The following is a 22,025-nucleotide window of genomic DNA, read 5'->3' on the forward strand; positions in this document are numbered from 1 at the left end:
CAACCTGTTCCGGAGATCGGAAGAGGTTGTAATAATACTTACAACCTGTTCCGGATTACAACCTGTTCCGATCTCCGGAACAGGTTGTAACGAAAGCTTATGCTCTAATAAATTTGTTAGTCTCTAAGGTGCCACAAGTACTCCTGTTCTTTTTGCGGATACAGACTAACACGGCTGCTACTCTGAAACCTTTAAAACATACATGCTTATCACATGTAAAGCAAAAAGCATTCTAGGAAGCATAGAAATGGACAGATGCCCCTTCTTAAACAGGGGAGAAAATATTTCACCTTCCCATCCTTTTCTCTTTTTGTACTGACCCAATCTGAATAAGAATTTAATGTGTATTACAACAGAATACCAAGTACTGTGGGGTAGGGGGAAGGAAGGCTAAAGAAATAACTGCCATTGTATGTCCATTTTTAGCTCATTTATTTTAAATCTGGTTCTAATCAAAGATAGAGATTAAAACATTGCACTTACTGCCCTTTCCTACCAAAATGCAATTTAAAAACATCAATCAACTAAGCCTCACAGCACCACAAAAGATGTATTTTTAAAAAATCGGTTTTACAGATGAGTAAACTGATGCACAGAGCAATTAAGTTCCTTGCCCTAAGCCACAGAGCAAGACAGTAGCAAAGACAAACTTAAAACCCAGATGTGCTGAGTGTCATGCTCTGATACACACACACACACTGCAATGGTGTTTAGAGACACGCCCCAGCACTAGCAGGTATCAAAATAACCCCGTTTCTAAATATTAATGTATATGAAACTGCAGGGAGTATAAATATTAAGCTATCCCTGACTTCACATCTAACATTCACTACACTGATTCCTTGGGTCAGTCAGAGTAAAACTTTTTTTTTTTTTTGGTTAGTGGAAATCTATTTTTAGAAATATTATCCGAAATTGTCCTCTAAGACTTTTATATTCCACTAGATTCTTAGTCTGTGCCTTTTACTGTTGTCTTTTTAGTCTTCATGACAAATGGATTAATTTTAGGAAATGGAAAAGCATTGCAGTTACTAAAATTATATTAGACTAAGATTTTATTAGATCTAGATTTTTTTTTTATTAAATCAAGAATAGTACAAACACTACCACTGTGAATAGCAGAAACAAACAACATTTTAAAGAGAGATGTGCATACTGATGAAAACCTTCAGGTATAGTTAGGGTGACCAGACAGCAAGCATGAAAAATTGGGACAGGGTGTGGGCGGTAATAGGAGCCCATATAAAAAAAAGCCCCAAATATCGGGACTGTCCCTATAAAATCAGGACATCTAGTCACCCTAGGTATAATTGGACTTGGGTAACAATGCCTTACACGTGCTTTACATAATACATCTTGCTATGTTTACCATTTACTAAACCTGGTTGAGTTTTTAAACAAAGGGAGTTTTCCCCAAAGCTCCTTATGCCTCTGTTATTTGAATGTAGCATATGTGATGGTGGTGGAGTGTGTGAGATCCTACACCTGCTACCTCTCAATATTGGAAACACCAGCTGTTGAGTTGCTTGCTTTGGTTTACACTTGTGACACATGGGGTATTTCTACTCTGCAATTAGACACCCGTGTCTGGCCCGTGTCAGCTGATTTGGGCTCACAGGGCTCAGACTAAGAGGCTGTTTAATTGCCATGTAGACATTTGGGCTTGGGCTGCACTCTGAGCTGTGGGACCCCTAACCCCACCTCGCAGGGTCCTAGAGCCTGTGCTCCAGCCTGAGCTCTAATGTCTACATCACAATTAAACAGCCCCTTAAGTCTGAGTTAGCTGGCATGGGCCAGCCATGAGTTTTTAAGTGAAGTGTAGACATACCCCAAATGGTAAGTGGCAGGGACCCAAAGCCTTTAGTTTTCTCATCCATAATCGCCATATCCTCCACCAGCTGTTTTGGAAAGAACTGCTCAATTCAAAATATAATCTGAATCACTGATTCCAAAAAGTAACAATAAATACTTGGCACTTTTCATCTACAGATCTCCATCTGCTTTACAAAAGTGCTAAGTATTACAGAGACCACAGAAAGGTTAAGTAACTTGTCCAAGAACACACAGCAAGTCAACAGCAGAACCAGGAACAAACTCCAGGTCTTCAGACTCCAAGTTTGGTGCCCTATCCACTTGGTCAAACAGCCTCTCCCACTTGCTGCCAGTGTTTCTCCAATCTGCCTTTTGATAGCTGGATAGCGGATATTCATTATAAAATGGAACAACATGATAATAATGCCCATGCTTAGAGTTTAAGATTTAAATGTTAGGTTATTTTGTCATCACCTTGCTCAGGCATTTCCTTCAGAACTCCTTTTCTTATCAGCTCTTCTCTGCTTTGTCTTGTCGAAATCTTCCTTTCCAACACTTAGAAAAAGAGAAAGCACAGTTAAGAATACATCCATTCTGGTACTGAAAAAAAAAAAACACCACCACCACCACTCTGCACACTCCTTGATTTTGCTGGAGAAGAGGGCTATTTTTTCAGATCTCACACACTGGGAAATATTCTTTATTTTATTAGTCAGACAGTAACCAATATCCTCAGCGATAATATTGCTTAGCATAACCTGAGAGGTGCCCTAACTGTATGGGAAAAACAGCTTTAAAAGAAATTAATATGGCCTGTTATAAACAGGAACAAAATCATCATTTGTCACAGCAAAAAAATGCGAAGTCATGTTTTTAGGTTGGGGAAAAAATCATGGCACACATTTTAATTAAGTTTATTTTTCATTAAAAATAAATAGCTTTGTAGTAATTTAAAAACACATAAAGATAGCAACATACCCACACAAACAAAACACATACCAAAATAGAGCATAGGGTAAAAATTGATGGAGACATCTTGTTAACAGCAGACAGTGCAAGGTGAAAGAGACCATGAGTGAAATTTTCAAGAGCACCTAACTGACTTATGAGCCTCAATTTCATTTTTAAAAGTGCCAGGCACTTATAGCCAGATTTTCAAAGGTATTTAAGTGCCTAAAGAAGCAGATAGCATCTACTGGGATTTTCAAGAGCACCTGGGCACCTACTGCAATTGAAATCAAATTAATAGGTGCCTAGTCACTTTGGAAAATCCCACTAGACACCTATCTACATCTTTAGGTGCCTAAATACCTTTGAAAATCTGGTCCTTTGAAATCCTAGGTCTCACTGAAAGTCAATGGGACTTAGGCACACAGGAGTCTAAGTCACTTTTGAAAATAGAACTTAGGTTCTTTTGAAATTCACAAAAATCATGGCCATGACAAACATACAGACTAATGCCCAGTTCTTGCAAAGAGATGTGTGTTGGTGGACACTTATGCCTCTGAAGAGTATCATTAAAGTCAATGGGACATGACAAAGAAATAAAGGCCCACCTGTGCACATACTGTTGAAGGATTGGGCTCTTAATCATCATAAACCATCAGGTTTATTTATGATGATAGTACTGCATTGAATGTATCATTCTATCACATAGGTTCCAGGGACAATAAAGAAGGTATGTAAAAAACTGCTTACCTGTTTTACTAATAACAATTTAGATTAAAATAAAATTCTTGCAGTTTTCAAAATCTAATTCACTTAGTTCTTACCATTTATGCTTACTGCTTCCTTTTTGCATTTCACTTGCCCTGGACAGTGAAAGTAGACCGATCATTATCATTTTCTGCTTACAGGGCCTGATCCAATCTCCTCTGAAATCAACAGCATTCTTTCTACTGTCTTCAATAGGCACTGGATTGGACCCATAATCTGGTTTTACTCTCCAGTTCTCATGATAATGTTTTTCCAGTGCTACTGGGTAACACTTGAATTAAAAATTGTTTTAAATGAAAAATAAAAAGAACCATGAAACACTTCCTTTCATATTAGGATGTAACTCTTTACACTTTCAAAGCACTGTACTACCATTACTACACATACTACCTAGAAGATAAGGTGATAAATAACAGTCAGCATAGATTTGTCAAGAACAAATCGTGTCAAACCAACCTGATAGCTTTCTTTGACAATGTAACAAGCCTAGCAGACAGGACGGAAGTGGTGGTTGTGGTATATCTTGACTTTAGTAAGGCTTTTGATTCTGTCTCGCATGACCTTCTCACAAACAAACATAGATAGAGCTCCTATAAGGTGGGTGCATAACTGGTTGGAAAATCATTCCCAGAGAGCAGTTATCAGTGGTTCACAGTCATGCTGGAAAGGCATAATGAGGGGGGTCCCACAGGGATTGGTTCTGGGTGTGGTTCTGTTCAATATCTTCATCAATTATTTAGATAATTGCATAGAGAGTACACTTATAAAGTTTGCGGACAATACCAAGCTGGGAGGGGTTGCAAATGCTTTGGAGGATAGGATTAAAATTCAAAATGATCTGGACAAACTGGAGAAATGGTCTGAAGTAAATAGGATGAAATTCAATAAGGACAAATGCAAAGTACTCCACTTAGGAAGGAACGATCAGTTGCACACATATAAAATGGGAAATTACTGCCTAGGTAGGAGTACTGCGGAAAGTGATCTGGGGGTCATAGTGGATCACAAGCTCAATATGAGTCAACAGTATAATGCTGTTGCAAAAAAAGCAAACATAATTCTGGGTTGTATTAGCAGGAGTATTGTAAGCAAGACACATGAAATAATTCTTCCGCTCTACTCCACGCTGATTAGGCCTTAGCTGGAGTATTGTGTCCAGTTCTGGGTGCCCATATTTCAGGAAAGATGCAGACAAATTAGAGAAAGTCCAGAGAAGAGCAACAAAAATTATTAAAGGTCTAGAAAACATGACCTATGAGGGAAGATTTAAAAAATGGGTTTGTTTAGTCTGGAGAAATGAAGACTGAGAGGGGACATGATAACAGTTTTCAAGTACATAAAAGGTTGTTACAAAGAGGAGGGAGAAAAATTGTTCTTCTTAACCTCTGAAGATAGGACAAGAAGCAATGGGCTTAACTTGCAGCAAGGGCAGTTTAGGTTGGACATTAGGAAAAGTTCCTAATTGTCAGAGTGGTTAAGTACTGGAATAAATTGCCTAGGGAGGTTGTGGACTCTCCACCACTGGGGATTTTTAAGAGCGGGTTGGACAAACACCTGTCAGGGATGGTCTAGATAATACTTAGTCCTGCCTTGAGTGCAGGGGACTGGACTAGATGACCTCTTGAGGTCCCTTCCAGTTCTATGAGTCTATGATTATGTAAGCTTCACATCACCCCTTAAATAAATTTATCATCATTTTACAGACTGGGAAATTCATGCATAAGAAGGCTATGTTCTTGATCCTTCATCATTCCTAGTATTAGCTGATAGTGTTTTATAAATTACTTTAAAGAAATTATGTTCTGTTAGCCCAGCATGATAATATAATTTTCTCAATTTATTTGATTCTTGGAAAGAATATTAGAAATCACGTTAATATTCGCTATGAATTTAGGGTTCCTATGAACAAAAAAGGTTGCATAACAAATACATCTGACCAAGATTCTATACTCTTGTATAAGAGTTATATTATGTCTACTTATGTTACCTTAATATGAAGAGACGCCAGCATCTAATAAGGTTGATTCTTAATAATAATTTATGGCATATCACAGATATTAGATTATACCTTACACTGCATTTCACAATCCAATATTTTCAAAAAGTAAATGCACTTATGCTGGGATTCATTCACTTAAGACAATAATTAAATTTAAAAAAAAACAAACTATGTTAGAAGACTGTTAAGAATGCACAAGTCAAGCACTCAAAAGTTAGGAAATGCCAGAACTAAGGTTGCCTGTGCCTTAATTCAGCCCCCTTGTGCCTATGTGCTATGACAAAACCTTTCATTACATGATCACATGCTATTTTTTTTCCATAAGATCTCTGCCTCACTCAGTGCCTGGGATGAATGGTGCTTACTGAACAAGTGGTTGTTCTTTCTTTTTCTTTTAATCCTTACTATTCAATGTGTGGCCCCAACCCTTGTTTACTGCACACCATTCAAACACTGCTCTGAAAATTATTAATTTCCTCATGGGCATTTCTATGGTGATCTCACCACAGAAGCTGAGCGCTTCACAAATATTAATGAAGTTACCTTCACAACACCCCTGTGAAGTCAGATGGTATTATTGTCCTCATCTGTAAAATGGGGAAGAGAAAACAAGCCAGAACGGTCAAAAGAATCCACTGATTTTGAGAGACATTTTTGAATGTAACTTCCTAAGTTTAAATATGCAAACTGAAAAAAACCCCCAGAAATTCTGTCATGTGGATCCCTATTGATACCCACATGGTTCATCAGGGTCAGAATCTTTAGATGCATTCACAGACCTCCACCATTAGAGCTAAGGGAGTTACTGAAAGAGGTATCAGGCTGTTGTCTATGTGGCCCAGGCACTAGAGGCGACAGGATGAAACACATTTTCCCAGTTGGTTTTGCTATTTGCTGGTAGCAGAGAAATATCAAGACAAAAATCTCCTCGGTTCAAGTTCAGATTGTGGAAGGCGGGCATGGTCTAATAGTTATAAACCATTTTGCCCCCTCCCTAGCTCCTGCCCTTGGGCCCCCCTGCTCCTATCCTACTTCCTACCCTAGTTCTTACTCCTGTCCCTCCCCGTTGGTTCATTCAGCTGGCTCCTACTCCCCTCTACTCGTTTTCCCTCTTCCCATCCCCCTTCCATCCATTCACCTGCACGTGTCTTTCCACTTCTGATCCCTGCCCCTTGTACACACTGCTTCTATCCTCCCCTATGCTATTTCCCTCCCTCATGCTCCTGCTCCCTACTTCTCAGCTCTTGTTCCTGCCTGCCCCCCACTTCTCTCACCCCTCTGCATGCTAGTCAGGTTTCTTCCTCCTTTTCTTCCATGATGCCTGGCCGCTAGTGTAGCTCAGTTTCTCTTTGGGGATGGCACAAATCCAGTTCAACTGGCACACAGGCATTTAATAGGCAGCAGGTTTATAGCAAACAAACAAAAGGAAGTATTTCTTCACACAATGCACAGTCAACCTGTGGAACTCCTTGCCAGAGGATGTTGTGAAGGCCAAGACTATACAAGGGTTAAAAAAAAGAACTAGACAAATTCATGGAAGATAGGGCCATCAATGGCTATTAGCCAGGATGGGCAGGGATGGTGTCTCTATCCTCTGTTTGCCAGAAGCTGGGAATGGGCAACAGGGGATGGATCACTTGGTGATTACCTGTTCTGTTCATTCCCTCTGGGGCACCTGGTATGGGCTACTGTCAGAAGACTGGATACAGGGATAGATGGACCTTTGATCTGACCCAGTATGGCCGTTCTTATGTTCTTACTGTGAGAGGATGGAGCATGCTCAGTGCAGACAGACTCTATGGAGACTATGGAGATATGCATCCGAAGAAGTGGGCTGTAGTCCACGAAAGCTTATGCTCTAATAAATTTGTTAGTCTCTAAGGTGCCACAAGTACTCCTGTTCTTTTTGCGGATACAGACTAACACGGCTGCTACTCTGAAATCTATGGAGACTGTATCTGCCAAATTTCAAGAAGTCTCTATTGAGCATGTGCAAACTTCAATTTTCAGGGGCTTATAATTTGGCCAAATTTGGCTGTTTTTTCATGGGATGATAAACATTCCTGACATCAGAGTGACCCCCTCCCCCGCCAACACACCAAGTTTCAAGCTCATACTCCAAATCACAAAGGTGCTAGAACTTCTTAATGGATAGTTGTAAGATTTTTTTTTTTTTTAAATGTGGGGAAAACAATACATATTTTCTCATTCTCGGAAATGGCTGAATTGTTTTTGGATGAAATTTAAAACAAAAACAAAAAGCCCCCACACAACTCAGACTGAGTCAGATACCCAGCATGGAAAATTTGAGCCCAAAACAGCTTAAGTTTGGCAAAGTTATAAATAATCAAGAATAGTGGTCTTGTAATGGAATGTGTTAGGCAGGCTAAACTATAGCCTATGCGATGGATGCCGCTTACAATACACCAAGGGAATATGGACACAACTAGAAGTCTCATTCATGCCTGATCATTTCCTTTCTTGATTGTCTTGATTACAACAAGGCTTCCCTGATACTCAGTCAATTAAAAATGCAGTGGCTAAAATTATAGAACCATAGAAATATAGGGCTGACAGGGACCTCAAGAGGTCATCAAGCCCAGCACCCTGCGCTGAAGCAGGACCAAGTAAACCTAGCCTATACTTGACAGGTGTTTGTTCAACTTATTTTTAAAAACCTCCAGTGAGGGGAATTTCACCACCTTCCTTAAGCGCTGGAATAGGCTAATTACCCTTCTAGTTAGAAAGTTTTTCCTAATATTGATCCTGAATCTTTCTTGTTGTAGATTAAGCCCATTACTTTTTGCCCTACCTTCAGCTGACACGGAGAACAATTGATCACTGTTCTCTTTATAACAACCCTTAACATATTTGAGGGGAAATCTGATAACATTAAGTCTTCTTCTTAAGATTAAACATGCCCATTTTTTTTAACCTTTCCTCATAGGTCAGGTTTTCTCACCCTTTTATCATTTTTGTTGCTTTCCTCTGGACTCTCTCCAATTTGTCCACATCCTTCCTAAAGTGCGATGCCTAGAACTGGACACAGTACTCCAGCTGAGGCCTCACCAGTGCCAAGCAGATTAGGACAATTACCTGTGGTATCTTAAATGAAATCCTTCAGAATATTAGCCTTTTTCACAACTACAGCACATTGTTGACTCTCATTCAGTTTGTGATCCACTATAACCTTTATTCCTTGGCTGTTGATTTAACCATGTTGTTCCCACCCACACCTTTCAATACTTCTGCTGGCTCTTTCTCCTTCACTACATTGAGCTTAAATTTACCTTGTAGACCCAACATAAATCTATCCCCTCCTGCTCCACTAACATCACCAGCCTCAGTGCACCATTCAGCTGATCCTGCCACAAGCATTTCTGTATCTTTATTCATGCTGTCTCTCATGTTTGAAATGTCTCCCTTTTCTGATTTTCCAAGCTACCACCTTCTCCTCATTCAGAAGGGTCATAATATGAAATACTATCCTTGCAAATGCTTTTAAAAACTTAACCACGAGGATGTGCACATGACTAGCTAAGTGACCACCAGATCTTATTGCTGTTACCTTTGTTCGCCCTTAGATCCCTTCTGTACTGTTTTTTATCCCCACCCCATACACTATGTCTGATACTAAAGCCCCAGTCTTGCAAAGGGATCTGCCCTGGTAGACCTTTACACTGACTTGGAGTCCTGTTGAAGTCTAAAGGACTCCAAGTGGACACAGGGGTCCACATCACTGAATCTCTTTCCAGGTTCAGGGCTTTAAATTATACAGTTTTTTGGGACAAGACACCAGGGCTTTCTACCTGTACTGTAAGCCACTTAGCACATTCCTGGAAGCTGTAATGCAAACCACAGTAATTCTTCTATATTAAATTCCATCATCAAATATGGTGATTTTAAAATAATATTAATGTGAAACAGATATGGTAATATACAGTATTTTAATATAGCATGTTTTATATACTCATGCAGTACAACTAAATCAGTGTTGTTTGCTAGTCTAACTGACCTTGTTGACAATAGCTGCCTTTTACTTGATATTATGATCCTTGTGGTTTTACAGAAATGTAAACTCAGTTTGGAGCTCTAGTAAACTAGATAGCATTGTGCCCCATACTCATGTTATGAAATGCAACCAATTCCATAAGCACAATGTGCTTGCCTGCTAAGAAATGCTAATGTGATACAAACTCAGTTCCCAAAGGCCCTTCTCCAACAAGTTCAAAAATCTTAGGGTGAAATCCCGGCCACTGAAGTCAATGGCAAAATTTTCACTGATTTCAATGAGGCCAAGGCTTCATCCTTAGATGGGAAGGTTGGGTTTTGTGACACAGTGCGTGAATATAGCATGTTTTGTGTAAACCTAATCCTGCAATCCCCATTCACCCTGATAAACCCTACTCGTGCAAAGGATTTCACTGACTACTGTATTTTTTGCAGTAGCCCAATTCAACATAGGACTTACTTTTCATGGAAAGGTAAAGAATCAACTTTATTTATTTATTGCAAAAAGAATGCTTCATGCCATTCAGTAACGGTAAGCCTCAAGCAGTTTTAAAATCCCCATTCTTCCATTTAAAAAGTAATCTGAGAGCCTAGATACCTGCCAATTTTTTGTTTTGGTCTTTCCAAGATGAGCCCCAGCTGATTCTGATTTAGTTTTGAGTTTTTCTCTGGGCTTAATCCTGATCTAATCAAACTAAAAATGGTTTCTGGCCCCAATTCCATACACTCTTACCATGGGGCTTTGAAGTGGCAGCTGCTTCATGCCAAGATATGAACTTCTGCCTTCTTTTCCTCTACAGCAAATAGACACAGAGAGGAAAAATCTTGAGTTGATGCCATTCACTGTTTGTTTTTACATTATTTTAAAAGCCCTTTATACAGAAAGTGCACAACTGGGTTCACAGTGAATGGATTTTATGAGATACAGCATGGAAAATATGTTGCTAAAGGGAAAAATTCCAGCCATCATTCCCACATCAGTACAAATATTTCCATATCTGGTTCTCCATCTTTTTAAATATTTGCACCATATGTTATGTAGATTTTTCAGCTCTTAGTACAATACAATTACGTGAAGATTTTGTAAGAAAACTCCATGGTACAGCCCGGTCAAGCCTATACACCAAAGCCCTATTTCAAAGGACTGATCCAAAGCCCAGTGAAGTCAATTGAAAGACTCTGACATTCTATTTTCTGACGGAAAACAAAAGTCTTCTCCCTATACACGTATTTACCAGGGTAGGATATTTGTTAGGCCTTTAAGAGAACAAGCTAAAAACAGGACAATAATTCTGCTAACAATCTTAGGCCAGGTGCTACCTTCGTAGTTGTAACACACACACACACACACACATACACCTCTGTCCAAAACATAGGTAAATCTCCCCTCCCAGCTGTTTGAGGAAGAGGCCCTTCTGCCCTGCACCTGTGAACTGCCTGCTCCTTTTCCATCATAGGTCAGTAGGTAATGCTGCTGCATTAATTGGTGGGGCAACAAGAGTCACCTGCTAAGCAAATGCAACTTTTTAACTTCTGCTTGTCCTGGGAATCTCTCTTCAGTAGGTATAAGGATGAACTTTTTATCTCCAGGAAGCAGCTTGTGATAGGATGCATTCAGCCCAAATGGGGTTTCACTTCAAACCTCCTCACCCCCTTTAAGGGAAAGTACTATAGAATTTAATATGAATCTATAAAAGTTACTCTACATCTTTAGAGAATTTAAGAGCAAATCAATGCTTTCCTATAGGTCTTCTGTGTGTACACGTCTTGACAACAGGCTCCATAATAGATAAGAATATTTCTTCACTGCAGTTAACTTCAGTGATTGGCACCTGGGCCTGAGCACCCAGGTTAGCCTAGCCTGGGTGGGAGCAGCCACATTGCTAAGCCCTAGCCGAGTTACTATGTCCTCATTGGTGCTGTGCTCATCTAGGTGTTTGGTTGCTAGGACTTCTGGTAGCATGGCTTAGGGTTCTTTGTGCTGCAGTAAGCTGAGCCGCTCTGTGGTTCTTTCTCAGTGAATTGTGGGAGAACTTGTCCCTCCTTCTGGGCACACAGGCGGAAATGTGGGAAGGCACTGGAGTGATTTAGCTTGTGTCCTTACTTCAGATTGGGTGGGTTACTAGCCCGAGTGATGGCAACACCTGAGTTCTAGCCTGCAGCTCTCAGACAGGCCAGCTAGCCCAGATTGAAAGCACCACCACACTCAGCTGAAGAGGTTTTGTATGTAGACAGGAGGGAATGTTAGGGAAAACAGTTGAGTAAGAGCCTGAGGTATCTGTGCAGTGAAGAGAGACACTAAGATTCTTCAGTGTAAGGAGATGTGGCAGCACTTAGGAACAAAGTAATTAATGTTAAACAGTTTAATACTACTTTACACTTTCAAAGTGCAATACAAATAACAGAATGGGTTTAAAATGGTCTAGGTTTAGACACTCTAGCTTTGCCTCTAACTCCTTTCTTTTGTGCATTTGTTTGACCGTTACTGCTATCTGAGTAGTGGGAGGAGGAGGAGGTTTGCAATCCTATTTTCCCTACTGACGTTTCTTTAAACAACAACAGTGTGCCTGAGCCACAAAGTTCAGCTCTAAATTTGGTTCTAAATTTTCCCATATTCCATTCCAGAGGTTTATTTAGGCTCATCTCCATTAAACATCTTAAAGAAAAGGGAAAAAATAAGAATATCTTGTCAATGGATCAATTTATGTGAATCCGAGTGGAGTGTTTTCTTGACAGGGCTCTGATGGAGGCAGTTTAGCATGGGGGCACCTCTCTTAATGTACTATCTTGTCCAGAATCTCAGCTTTCATTTTTTTTTTTTAAACAAAGCAAGTCTCTCTAGCTGTTATGGTTGTGAAGAAAACCTCAAAAATGTAATTGATGCAGAAATGTTTTCCTGAGCCTGGAACAATAGCTCCAAGATGTGAAAGGGCCCAGTCATCACAGGGAAGTGTTAATTCAGATGCCTAGTGATAATTTAAATGTTCTGATAGTTAACTAGCTCATTCCTCATGCAAAAAAACCAAAAAGATCACAAATCTGTGCAATTTACTATGAGTGAATATTCATTTTGGTATCATGTGCGGGTAGCATTTGAGACACTATCACCCCTCATTTTCTGCCCCAAATCAAGAAGCCAAGCCTAAGGACTGTAGCAGATCCAAGGGGCATAATCAAGCCATTCCAAGGGGTACTCAAGCTGAAAGAGCCCAGAGATGATGCATGGTCATATTTTGACATTTCCACAATGTACTGTGAGCAGCATCTCATTTTGATGATTGGCAAAGGTGTACCTTATTTTGTACGCAGAGGTTGGAAGTGTACCAGCACCAGTTTCTCCTCAATTCAACCCCTGCTTCTTGATATGTTTTGTGCTGTGAAAATATATTTGCAGACAGTAAAAACCTAGAAGACTATGTAGTGTATATTTAAAGATGTGCACTATTTGATTATTTAGTGCTGCTTAATCAAGCAAACACCAACAGAACCCAATGAGAGTTTTGCTTGAGTAAGGACAATAAGATAGGGCCATTAGGTAATCTAAATTTGCTACCTTATGATTATAGATTTATTAAAATTGTATGCATATTATAAAGTATTTTATTAATGTAGACGGATGAATAAAAAAGTTAAATATTTCAGGCCAGATTTTCCAAAATTCACACACCAGTTTTTGTGAACCTAACTTAACAACACACAAGCTACAGTACTGTACATGTGCAGTATTGCAAAACCCAAGCATTCAAAATCATGAGTCAGACTCCCGAAAATCATGGAATGTATTACATTCAACTTTTTTAAAAATTGGGGTTTTTAACTTTTTTGAGCTTTTCAGGTTCACATTTTCAAGCTTTTCTCTGCAACCAAGAAGGCTAGTAACTTAAATTTTCTTTAAAGTAAAAGCTGAGAGTCTCAGGAAATAACAGGACTCCAGGAGCTTGGGCTTTAAAAAAAACAGTAAATATTGTGAACATTGGCAACAATGTATTTTTGTGCATATGTTCATTACAAATAAATAAAAAAAATATATTTAAAAATCTGGAACTTGATCCGCCATTCTATCATAATGGTGTAATTGCATAGAAGTAAATGGAATTTCACAGTCATAACATCAATGAAATAGAGTGGAGAATCAGGCCCTTAGTCTTTAATTAAAATAGAATATATGTACTCACTAGGAAAAGTAAAAAAATTAACCAGTCTACTAAATATTAAAGCAAATACCACAAGTTCCTGGGTCTGCTGTTTACAATGTCAACTTCATTTTCTATAGAATATTCAGAGAATTTTCTCTGTTGGCACTTTGTGAATAAGAGAGGCACTGAAATATTATAAATTGTATAACCCAACACTTTAGAAAAACATTCACTTTTAGCATTATTTTTGGTAAACATTCAGTAAAAAAAAAAAAAAAAAAAAATGGCCTGAATGCTATATACTGGCTTGAATTGCATATTGTAAAGGCTTGTAGTAGGAGGCCTTAGCCAAATGCCAAGTTAAGATAATGAAATAAAAGTTAACAAAAGACAACTCTGGACCATTTCTGAAAAATTCTATGCACCTGAAAGTCCTTTTGGGAGTGGAGAAAAACTTAGTTCAGAAGGTGCTTTACAGTCAGGTCCACTATTTGGTTGTGGCTAATAAAGCCAAGTTAATAGGGAAGTTCAGCTGCCAACCTTGTCACTGAGGGAAAGGGATTTATATCCATGAAGGTGCCAGATCCTAAACTCCTTTCTATTTCTGTCATTCCCTGCTAGAGCGATCTTTACATTAGCATTGCCTTGTTCACGTCATTAATTTCCACAGCTAATCAGAACGCATAAAAAGTCTTATAAAATGGATTTGATGAAAACAATGATCCAGTTGACAGAGCTCTCCAACAAGAGCTCTCAGATCCATGTAATTATCTGCTAACACATACCCATGGTCTATACTCCTTCATTAACAACGACATTGTGTGTCTGCCACTTTTTCAATGTAAAATCTCTTAACCTGTGAGTTCTGCTTGCAGAATAGAGCTCTATACTGTAATCTGAAGACAAAAAAAGTTAAAAAATTGAAATCCTGAAGAGGCAAAACATTAAACCTAATCTATAATACTGTTTTGGTCTCTCAGACCTGAAGGACTGTGCTGTGAAATCACTGCTGAAATGAAGAAAACAGTTTGCACGATTTAAAAGTGTTTCAGGAAAGTGATTCTGCTTTTCCCTTCTCCTACATTCTGCTATATCAAACAAAGCCACACTGCCAGAATAGAAGTCCAAGAGGGGGTCTTCATAAAAAGATGTTAGCTTACCTATTTCAAATCCTCTCCTCTCTGCCCTTAAAAAAAAGTCTGATAGATTACTTTTATTTGTCCTAATGTTTTTCCTCTGCAGCCAGTGTGAGCAGAGTATTCAAAATCACAAGTAATGTGTAGAACATGCAAAAGTGTTATAAAATTTAACAGAAATTGATTTACTTTCCATGTGTTTTTTTGCACCATGATATACAATACGATAGGGAATTATAGTCCTATAGAATTCTAAGAATGATTAAAAAACTACTTAAAAAGAGATCACCCTCTGTTTTGTTATATATGTTCTGTGTTTGTACAGCGCCTAACACAATGGGGTTCTATTCCATAACTAAGGATCCTAGCTGCTATGGGAACACAAATCATAAATGATACATAATAATAAAAACCCTATTAAATGTATGGAGTACTATAAAAATTAATTCCTGGGCCATTCCGTAGACTTTTTCCATATGGGGCAAGACAGGCCTTTCAGTCTCACAATGGCCTTAGCCACAATATTCCCAATTTTTGAGACCTTTTAAATGTTAATCATAGTTTCCATTTTAAGACAAGTTACAAGGATAACTTCCAAATATAATGCATCTGCCTTACCGGGCTCATCCTTACAAGACAGCCTTTACATGGTAATAGTTTACTGTCACTGCCATCCTGGTCTGGAGTCAAACCACTGTCACAGAAATTAAAGGTTCCATATCCAATTACCCAACATTTGTGCATCTAGATCCCTGTGCATTGTGTTTACTGAATGTGATGTATGTTTGTGTGGGGTTTTATTTGCTGGAATATCAATGATATGGGTTTAACATTTTAAGGGATCAGATAACATTAAAAATAAATCTTTGGATTTCTTATTTCCTGCTTGTTAAAGAAAAATGATACATACACGTAAATACCCAATTTCAACAGTAGCCATCTTACAAACAGCTCTTATGTCACTAGCAGATCAAATCTGAATCAAGATCTGACTAAGCAGCCTCTGCTTTCTCTCTCAAGCTGGACCAGAGCCTGGTGTTATGGTTGCTGGTGCCTCAAACTTGGTGCTGTGCCTTTGATAGCCGCCATCTGTCCTAGTTATCAGCAGACTGGACCGATTTTAATGGGACTGTCGTATATCCTGCATGTTGGTTCAGTCCTGAAATGTCTTTGGGCAGGTGAAATGCCATCACATCGTAACATTATGTCACGACACAACACAGTGATGTTCACAGCCTGACACATCCCGTCCTGGCAATGCACTCATATACTCAGGACAGTTCCTAAAAGGCACAATCTATCTCTACATAAATTGGACACAGGGACAAGGAGAAGTGTTCCTCCAACTTGGCCACAAAAGGACAAATTCACCACTGAAATAACTCAGCTGAAATAAATGAAGTTAAAAGGAAAAATAGTTTTGGCCAAAGTAGGTTTGTAGGAATAGAAATATCCAGTCATTAAAATATGCTCTCTTTAATCGGTAAGGTTTGGGGAAAGAATGATTAGACTGTTTAGATTTTAAAACTGTGTAATTGTTAGGATTAGGTTTTAGGTTAGACACAGTTTAAACTTTAACTCTAATCATGGGGTAAACAGCTGCTTTGTATTATCTGTTTGATTAAATCCAGACAAGGAAGGCTTTTAAAACCAGAAGTGCCACAGGTCAGGAATTGAAACTTAAAAGTTAGGTCAAGTGAAAATTGATGCAATTATCCTTTACATGAACACAGCAGAATTAGTTATTCAGTATTTAAAATGGTCACTGCTTCATAATAATCTCATTAATATTAATAAATATAGTTGTTATTCAGGCAATAATTATTGACATATACATAGGAACAGAACCTGAATCTGAAATGTTACCTGTAGTGTAACTTTAAAACACAATTTTAAATTCTAGTAAATATGGATTGCTCATTATATCGGCATGATAACTAAGTTACCTCATATCCTAGCTGTACCTTTACCATAGTATAGTGATATTTCTTATTTGAAATAACAGTTATTTGAAAGCTGTTTTAAATAATCTATAGGAAAATAGCCCACTACATACTAACAATCAAAGTAATTTAGAAATAAAGGGAAGATTTGCCCTATTTAGATGAAAGTTTCAGAGGATGATAGGTCTCTGAAATTTCTATGATTCAAGAAACAAGGAAGGCACTTAGAAAAAACATGACACCTAGGAGTGAAGTGCATTTCAGAATTTCAGGGCCCTTCAAGGGAATGAACTAGTAACGGTAAGAAAAAATAAATTGTGAGCAAATGTCCATGAAATCTTAAAAACAAACCAACAAAAACAAAAAGTTTCCATTTCACTCCATTTATAGATGTGTAGAGCAGAACCTGCAATGTTTTGATGGTGTGAACTCTGGCCCTGGTCCTGAAAACACTTACACCAAGAGTAACTTTATGCATATATTTGTTCAGTTAGGGACAGAGTTCATGCCATCAAAATATGGCAGACTTTGTTCTACATGGCTATAAATGGAGTGAAATAGGAACTTATTTCTTTTAAGATATATGTCTGCCAAGCATCTCATCACCTTGCAGGATCAAGCTTTTGAGGCAAATTCTCTGCCCAGCAACTGGCCAGGCAAGACACGGCTCTGATTTGCACTCAATATTAGGTATTTCCGGTACATAAACTGGTACATGTGAGATTATGAACATGCTTTTGAAAAATATGTGCATAGAGCAACATTTTCAAATACCCACTGATTTTGGGTAATTGAGTTTACAGACATCCATCTTGAGATAGGTTGGGCCTGAGCCAAGTTAATGGGAATCACAGGTCTTAAACACTTTGGAAAAACTTGGCCCCAGGTATCTCAAGTTAGGCCCTCAAGAACTAAGGAAGCTGACTAAGCAGACACTATTGAAAATGTTAGTCTTAACTTCTGTGCCTCATTTTCCCTATCTGTAAAATGAGACTAATAATACTACTTATCTATCTTGCATGTGAGAATTGATATTCCATTCTCGTAGAAGTGGTTTGATATAGAATACAAAATGTTATTTAATTACTGATGTATTAACAGTATGAATTTGTGAAAAATATCTGCTGAGGTACATAGTGTGTATTAAATCAGCTGTTTGCTGATGAGGACTTGGTCACATATTACACATTCTGTCTAGAAGCAGCTACAGAACAAATCCTAGAGTACAGAGTCACTGACTGGTGGGGGAATATTTTATCTATCTATCCCAAATCTCTCTGGGGGAAGATAGCACATGGCCCCGTGTTCATCAATAAACATATATTTTCTATGTTAAAAGAATATGAAATGTGGTAGGTAAAAAAAATTGCTGTTTATTTAGCAAAGTTCTTAGTGACAGAACTGATGATAGAATTTTAATTAGGTTATTCCTCACCTGGTAAGAATCAGTTAAGGTATGTCAAATATTGGGCCTAAAACTCTTTACAATGTCTCCTTAGCATCTTATAAACTTCAGTACCTTTTGAAGTATTACCATGTAATGGTCACTTCTGGCCTTAAAAAAAAAAAAATCGAGCAATCTATGAAAACAATTTTTACGGTTAACAAATGACCATACACATACCTGCTGATGTTTCTTTAAATTTGTCACTGGTCTTCTTCTTCCGCCATTTCCAAGGTTTAAAGATTTTGCCAATGGTAGAGAGTTTGCCTTTTCTCTTGAAAGGAGGGGTTTGGGATCCTGGGGTTGGCCCATCAGAATTTGCAATTGAAGCCTTGTCTAATCCATCAACTATATAAAGAAGAAAAGTAAAATGTTACTGAAACAAGCAGGACAGGGAAGTCATATTCTAAATCTAAACCTGCACATTATTAGATTGCAGAGTGCAGGGTGGGTGGACTCGCTTCTGAGTCCAGATTGAGATTGTTTCAGTGGACTCAAAGCAATCATCATTTCGGGCCATAACTATTCAATAGCCTAGTTAGAACTGGTCAGAGCTTTGTTATAAAATATTTCTGATAAAAGCATTAACATTTTTTCAACAAAAATGTGTGATTTTTCTCCCCCGGTAGCTTGAGAGCCTAGTCAGAACATTTTATTAGGGGGGGGGAGGGAGGGAAATATTCTACTGCAAACTGGAACATTTCCCATAGCTAAAATTTTAGCAGAAAAAAGAAATCAGTTTTTTACCCAGCTCTAATATTAACAATTCTGGCAATGGAACGGGACACTTAGAAATAGGTCAATTTGATATCCTTCATATTCATTAATTCACAGTGGAGTCTGTCATGACTAAGGCTCCTTATTAACAAACAGAATTTAACACTAAGCTTTTGGGGCTGAATCCAAAATACCGTAGGCAAATATGCAAACAAGAATTACTGGGTTTGGTCAGCAAAGATTTACTGACAATATCAAAGTCAAGCCAATATTTACCACAAGTAACCTTAATGCTGGGGTTTGTGGACCCAATTAGGAATAACCATTCTGCAGAGGGGGATGGTGTAGAGTTAAATGTATAGTGGCATGAACTTCCATATGGTATCACTTTGAAGTCTATTATTATTTTTTGTTATTACAGTAGAGAATCAGAAGACAACAGGTAGAACATTCTAGCCTGATTCTGCAAACACTTAAATATGTGCTTAATTACGCTATGTGAGTAGTTTAATTGAAATCAATGGGACTGTTTATGCATATAGAGTTAAGCACATGCGTATTTATGGGAGAATGGCTTCCGTTAGTACATTGGTTTATTTACATATTCCAGTTATAACTGGTCAAGAACACACTTGATGCCACCACTGACAATAATAATAATCACAGTCTGTACATCTCAAAGTTCTCTACGGGGGGGAGTGGGGGGGGAGTAGTGCTATCCCCATTTTATTGAGAGAAAAACTGAGGCACAGTACAATTAAGTGCTTAGTTCTAAGATTGGAAAGTGAGCCAGTGGCAGATCCTGGAAAAGAACGCAGATTTCCTGAAAGCTGATCTTGTGCCCTGTCCACTGCCCCATGCTGCTTCTGGCCCATCACATCAGTATGGACTGTTGACATCATAGTTCCCAGGCAATCAGTGTTTGTTTGATAAGATCTATACTTGCCCTAGACTTCAGTATTGACCTTGGATTTTTAAAAAATTCCTTGCTGTGAGAGACTTTTGAAACACTGACATCAGCCAATCCGAAGGCAAGAAATATTATTCCCAATATTCTGTAGAAGATACTTGGCCAAACTGATCCCTCGTCCAACTATATTGAAATCTATGGAGTTAAAAGCAAGGATGAATTTGGCCCAATATGTAGCATTTAATCAATAAATCTGAACAAATTGGGTCATAAAATGCAATAAATCTTGCAGGGGCAGGAAGATGGAGCAAATAACATAAAAGGGCTTTTCCAGCTTAATTGCTGTTATTTAAACTCTTCAGAATGGTAATTCTATACTCAGTTTTTATTTAAGTGTTATCCTTGGTCAACCTGAGTATTTGTAAAATAGAAAGGCCACTACAGTTGGCTTTAACAAATCTTGCGAGCCTTAGAGCCAGATTGTGACTGGCACTTGCATAGGGCCACAGGATGGGAGGACACAAGTGATCTCCCCACTTGGCTATCCCATGCAGCCAGTCACAGTCTTTCACAGGTGGGATGGCCTTTAAGGAGAGTTGGGCCCACTCATTAGTCAGTGACTAATCAGCTGCCTCTCAGCTGAGGCTGCAGGCTAGGAATTGCTGGAAGATCAGATGGTCCTCATAAAAAGCATTTCAGAATGAGAGCTGCAGGGAGTAGTTAGGCTCCTACAGGAGTTCCCAGGGCAGAGCAAAGAACCCAGTTTATGACTCTCAGGTGAATGTAACCCTGCAGGAGAACCTGGGTCAGGGAGGAAAGGGCATAGCGATATGTTAAATAGTCTGAAGAAACAGAACTGAAGTCCTGAAGAAAAGGGACTGGACTCCTGAGGCTAGAGAGTGGTCTTTGGGACTGTCATAACTATAAAGGGAAGGGTAACCGCTCTCCTGTGTACAGTACTATAAAATCCCTCCTGGCCAGAGACTCCAAAATCCTTTTACCTGTAAAGGGTTAAGAAGCTCAGGTAACCTGGCTGACACCTGACCCAAAGAACCAATAAGGGGACAAGATACTTTCAAATCTTGGGGGGGAGGAGGCTTTTGTTTGTGCTCTTTGTTTGGGAAGTTGTTCGCTCTTGGGACTGAGAGGGACCAGACATCAATCCAGGTTCTCCAAATCTTTCTGAACAAGTCTCTCATATTTCAAACTTGTAAGTAAACAGCCAGGCAAGGCGTGTTAGTTTATCTTTGTTTTCTCAACTTGTAAATGTACCTTTTGCTAGAGTGTTTATTTCTGTTTGCTGTACTTTGAACCTAAGGCTAGAGGGGGGTCCTCTGAGCTCTTTAAGTTTGATTACCCTGTAAAGTTATTTTTCCATCCTGATTTTACAGAGAGGATTTTTACCTTTTTCTTTAATTAAAAGCCTTCTTTTTAAGAACCTGATTGATTTTTTCCTTGTTTTTAGATCCAAGGGGGTTGGATCTTGATCCACCAGGAGTTGGTGGGAGAAAGAAGGGAGGATGGTTAATTTCTCCTTGTTTTAAGATCCAAGGGGTCTGGATCTGTATTCACCAGGGAATTGGTGAAGGTCTCTCAAGGCTACCCAGGGAAGGGCATTAGCTTTGGGATGGTGGCAGCGGACCAGATCTAAGCTGGTAGTTAAGCTTAGAAGTTTTCATGCAGGCCCCCACATTTGTACCCTAAAGTTCAGAGTGGGGAAGCAGCCTTGACAGGGACATGGGCCAGTGAGTAGCTCCTTGGTTTATACAGAGTTAAGTGACTGCAGGGACAGCATCCTTCATACACCTAAAGTCGGCAGGGAGGAGGTACAACCATGGCCCTGCTCTTTTCTTCACTGGCCTGAAGAACAGACTGGCCTCATTCCAGTGAGCAGAGCTCATGGAGAGACTGGGGCTCCTAGAGCGCCCTGTAGGACAACATAGTTCTGCACTGCCCCCTACATAGGGCTGTGCCTACAGGGCAACATTTAGCTCTGTAACACACCTTTACCATCAGCTTTAACTGCACAAATCTCTCTTCTTCAAGTGAGAAACCATTTTTCATTAACAAATAAGAACATCCATTTAGCTGCAAATACTATACAGGAAAAACCACAACTTTTGAAAACAGGATTCAAAAATCAAATATTTTTGAAGATATATGGAGAAGACTTTCATTTAATAAACAATTGTCCCTGTGTT

At 38.9% G+C, this 22,025-nt stretch overlaps 1 protein-coding gene across 4 annotated transcripts in view; it reads right to left on the bottom strand.

Moving 5' to 3' along the window:
* Positions 1-22,025, bottom strand: part of PHACTR2 (phosphatase and actin regulator 2) — a 161,000-nt gene that overhangs the window by 55,426 nt on the left and 83,549 nt on the right. For all 4 annotated transcript variants that reach the window (XM_034765497.1, XM_034765498.1, XM_034765496.1 and 1 more), the window contains exons 2-3: positions 18,378-18,545; positions 2,287-2,367 (exon numbers count right to left, since the gene is read on the bottom strand). In XM_034765497.1, the coding sequence (XP_034621388.1) occupies positions 2,287-2,367; positions 18,378-18,545 (249 nt within the window). The remainder of the gene's footprint in view (positions 1-2,286; positions 2,368-18,377; positions 18,546-22,025) is intronic.

The sequence above is a fragment of the Trachemys scripta genome, chromosome 3 (assembly GCF_013100865.1).
Source record: "Trachemys scripta elegans isolate TJP31775 chromosome 3, CAS_Tse_1.0, whole genome shotgun sequence".
Classification (NCBI taxonomy): Eukaryota; Metazoa; Chordata; order Testudines; family Emydidae; genus Trachemys; species Trachemys scripta.